Genomic DNA, 4,052 nt, shown 5'->3' with positions numbered 1-4,052 from the left:
TCTTAGCATTAGCGTTCCCTCCCCCACTTTAAATTCCTCGATACTTTGCCTACAGCAATACCCACTGGCAGTGTCTGGCTGCGACAGTGCTGTGGGCTGCTCTACAGATGCGCCCTGCCAATGCCAACCATTGTTCTACCACTGCGAGCTGGCTTGCCTATGTTTTATCGCTCAAAGCCCCCTTGCCTCTCGGCTTTCTTTTGCTTTACGCTGGAGAGCTGCCCTTGCCTGTTGACTCGGAGATCTGAAACATGCCGACACCCAGAAGTCGTCATCCCGGTCTGATCACCGGTGACCAGAATCAGCCGTCGGCATGTAATGTTCGCTAACCCCTCAACCACGTTGTGTGCTGCTGCCGCAGCGATTTTCAGCCGCTTTCCTTGTAGCATTCCCCTCCTGGTATTTTGGTATTTGTTTAATTTTACTCTCATACTGAAAAGTAAAACAGTAGAGCCCAACCTTGTTATTTTTAAAGCAATACAATTAATCTTTAACTGTAGGCGTGAATATTAAAGCTATACAATGCTTCAGCAGAGGAATCTGTTGATAACATCCATCCTATTTCGTGATTAATTTGTTCCTTTTAATACCGTATTCTTTTGCTGCACTGGGCAGACTAATTCAGATTCCTCGAAATTGAACTTTGATATGTATTTCCTAGATTCACACTTTAACTGAACCTTTAATTAGCAGATACAGGTGGCTGCACACATAGCTCTGTGTTCTCTTGACAAGGCTTTCAGAGGCACGGCCGCAGATTGAGTAATCTTGCAATCGGGTGTGCGGTCGCAGAATTAGAAGGAAAGCGTTCGGAAGAATTGCTTTATTTATTTTAAAGCCAAAATGATGAAACGCTATTATGTAGGCCAGATCCGAGGGGTTGATTTAAGCATTCAGCCTGTTATGTGCGCATTTGCCTAACTATGAGTTAGATTAAGCAAGTTTCACCCACAGTTAATCCTTTGTAAATTAGCATTATGAATGCCTGGAGGCCCTCATCCCGCAAATAAAATGGTTGTCAACCCAGCTGTACTGTATGTTACTTAAGGCTGAATTTTTTTAAGAGTTTTCATGCTTTTAATCTATTTCACTGCTGAGTTTCAATTTTGCTGAGTTTCTTTTCAGGACTGATGAGGGTGACTGAGTAAATATATGTTCTGGTTTTCATGCATCTCGTTTGGACAAATCACTTGTTATCAGGTGTTTTGTAGAGAATGGCACGCCATCGGAAAAGAGAAGCTGGAAGTTCAGGTGCTAAATTGAATTGCAAACCAACAAGAGCCCAAAGCTCGTAATTAGTTTTATTTTGTTAGGCTCTTACCCTTTTTTTTCTTGTTTTTTAAAAGCAAGGAACACCCCCTTTCAGTTCTTTGGGCAGAGTAAATATCTCCTGTTAAGTCTGAATTAGCTGTCATCGCAACAGAATTAATGCTGTGGTGGAGCCTTTCTAGTGAGGAAGGGAAAAATAAACGAGACGGATCTTAGTTCAGCTTTAAGTGATAAATGAGGACAAAGCAGGCCATTCATCTCCTGCTAGGAAAGTGGACACAAGCACTAAAGCAGTTTTGCGGAAGACGTGTCAGCAAATGTGATCATTTTGTAACCTGTCAGGAGGATAGAGAGATAGTCCTTTTAGAGTGTCACAGGGGAGTGTGTTTGTCTGATGTGACAGTTTTCATCCATCCATTTACTTTTTTTTCTTTTTTTTTTTCCCCCTGTGGGTGGGGGGTAAGTAGGGAGAGCGCTGAAGTTGGTCCTTATTTATACTTTCCCGTGCCGTCTATATGTATATCCACTCGGGCTCAAACGAAAAGCATTTACCAAGGAAAGCTCGTCTCCAGAATCTGGGCTCTCCTCTTATTTTGCTTCGTGCAAGCCGCTCGTTTTAACAAATTGCATTCCCCTCTTCCGGTTTTCATCCCTGTCCTCTGTCTGTCGTGTCACAAAGCGTGCTCGGACCTCTTTTTCCCCCTGCGTGTTTGGTCGGTGTTTGCATGGAGGTTTTAGTTGAGTGTGGCGGTTGCAGGAGCAAAAACAAGAAACAACCCCCCGCTAAAACGAAGGTCGTGGTTCATTTTTCTTTTGCTATTTTTATCCCGTTCCGGCGCTGTGCTATGGCCAAATATGTTTTGCAAAAGTTCCTGCTGCAGGAAGGGCGTCTGGCAATATCGTTCTGCGGGAGCGTTATAGAAAGGCTGAAATATTAAAATCCAATTCTTATGCAAACTAGATCCAAATTATAATCTCTATTGTTATCCATTTAACCTCATTTGACCAGTTAAGTTCAGGCAGAATGTGACACGCTGCATTTTCTGTTTTTACAAGCAGAGGTGCCTCTCAACAAATGGTTGAATAATATTAGCTGTTTGTACTTCTGGCATCTTTTTTTATTACTACTAATTTCCATCTTTTTGCTACATAGTAAATGTAACATTTGCCTATTACCATAAGTGAATGTATGCTACAGAGACAGTTGAGGCTTTTACAACATAAGCCTCACAGTTTGACACTTGCTTCTTTAATATCATCCTTTTCTTCAAAAGTATCTTTTATACTTTTCCCTTGGTATTTAGGTACAAGTACCTTGCTGACATGGGTTTCCTAATGTGCCATGGGTTTCCTTAATGGCAAAATCCCCTGAAAATTAGCAAATTGTTTCTGTTCGTATTGGGGGAGGGAGGGAAGGAGGGAGGTGGAGGGGAAGAATAGGTTCTGTTATGGTTTAAGAGGCTGTAAGGTGTTTATTATTACAGACGTTCTGCGCTCGCGGTTTACATCATTCCAGATTTATTATTTAATGGTTTTAAAGAACTTAAATATGAATTGGAGCATGCTGTGTGATTCAGCGATTCGTTTATGTACTTGAGAGAGAAATCAAAAAGCAATCTAAGCTATGCAATCTGTGCAGAGGTGTTTAAACTTGCGGACAAACCTCTTTTCTCCTAGACATTTGTTTGAGGCAAGTCCACCTTTTTATTGTTTTCCAAAGATTCTGCCATTTTCACTGGGTTTGGGTTTGTGTAATTCTTTTCTATTTTCATTTTTTTTGTAGGATCATCCAGAACCGGATTTTGATAGTTATCCTGGCAATCATCATCTTCCTCACCATAGCGATGGCTATTTATTTTTCTGTCAGGGGACGCTGAGATCTTTCTTCTTCACTAAAACAGCAAGAAACCGCTTGTTTGGAGTAATTAAGACAAAGTGGTCACATGAATCATTCTCTTGCACTGACAGTGTCTCCCTCTTTCCCGCTATCAACTCAGGTGCAAGCAGCATAAAAATATTTTGTATTATGGATTGCACGCGGAGTTAAATTTTTCTTATAGGTTTGTTGGTTTTTTTGGTCTTAATATAAATGTTTTTGGACTCTTCATATTTGTGTTTTTGATATACATTAATTCTTCTGAATTCTATTTGTATGTCAGAAGCTGCATTACACGATTAATTCATTAGTTGCAGAAGTTATGGGAAGAAGAGTCTATATTCTTTTCACGGGTGATGTTAGGAGTAGGACGATCTAGCTGGTATCTGACCTTCCATGATAGGAGTAAAAGAGACCAAATGATGTAGAAACAGAACCTGTCTCCTGTGAATTACTTCTGTTCATGAAACCCCATAATAAATGTGGCCCTGCTAATAATGATGGTTAATTTAAAAAAGAGAGAGAAAGAAATGGCCTGACATTTGAGTTTATTAACATCCACTGCGAATCTACTACGTGATTCAAAACAATTGTTTCCAAAGAAACTTTCCTTACTGTCTGTTGGAAACATTTCTTCTTTCAGCAAGACCCAAATGCAATGCACGCGTTACTTGCCCAAAATGTGATAGTGCCCACAGCGCAATGTATTTGAATCCGCTCTGAATCATTCTAATGTTAATGTATGTGCTGTTAAATGTAAGCAATAATGTATTTCAAAGATATGAAGATGCTTATCTCTTCATTTCGACCTGCAGAGAACCCAGATAATAGTTCAGTAACAAGTAGAGTATGATGACATTAAATGAAAACACCATTTAAGATTTTGTGTGTTAGTATGAATATGATG

General features: G+C 40.1%; 1 protein-coding gene across 4 annotated transcripts in view; it reads left to right on the top strand.

Annotated features, from left to right (window-relative positions):
• Positions 1–4,052, top strand: part of VTI1A (vesicle transport through interaction with t-SNAREs 1A) — a 350,990-nt gene that overhangs the window by 337,250 nt on the left and 9,688 nt on the right. For 2 of the 4 annotated variants that reach the window (XM_019555772.1, XM_019555773.1), the window contains one exon: positions 3,053–4,052. This exon is cut by the window's right edge and continues 9,688 nt beyond it. In XM_019555772.1, coding sequence (XP_019411317.1) covers positions 3,053–3,146 — 94 coding nt within the window. In that variant the 3' untranslated portion in view covers positions 3,147–4,052. The remainder of the gene's footprint in view (positions 1–3,052) is intronic. The other 2 variants (XM_019555775.1, XM_019555777.1) reach the window with 1 other exon arrangement.

The sequence above is a fragment of the Crocodylus porosus genome, unplaced genomic scaffold (assembly GCF_001723895.1).
Source record: "Crocodylus porosus isolate Cpor-Errol unplaced genomic scaffold, CroPor_comp1, whole genome shotgun sequence".
NCBI classification, from domain to species: domain Eukaryota; kingdom Metazoa; phylum Chordata; order Crocodylia; family Crocodylidae; genus Crocodylus; species Crocodylus porosus.
Note: the sequence above shows the minus strand (reverse complement) of the source record. Positions and strands in the feature narration are given on the sequence as shown.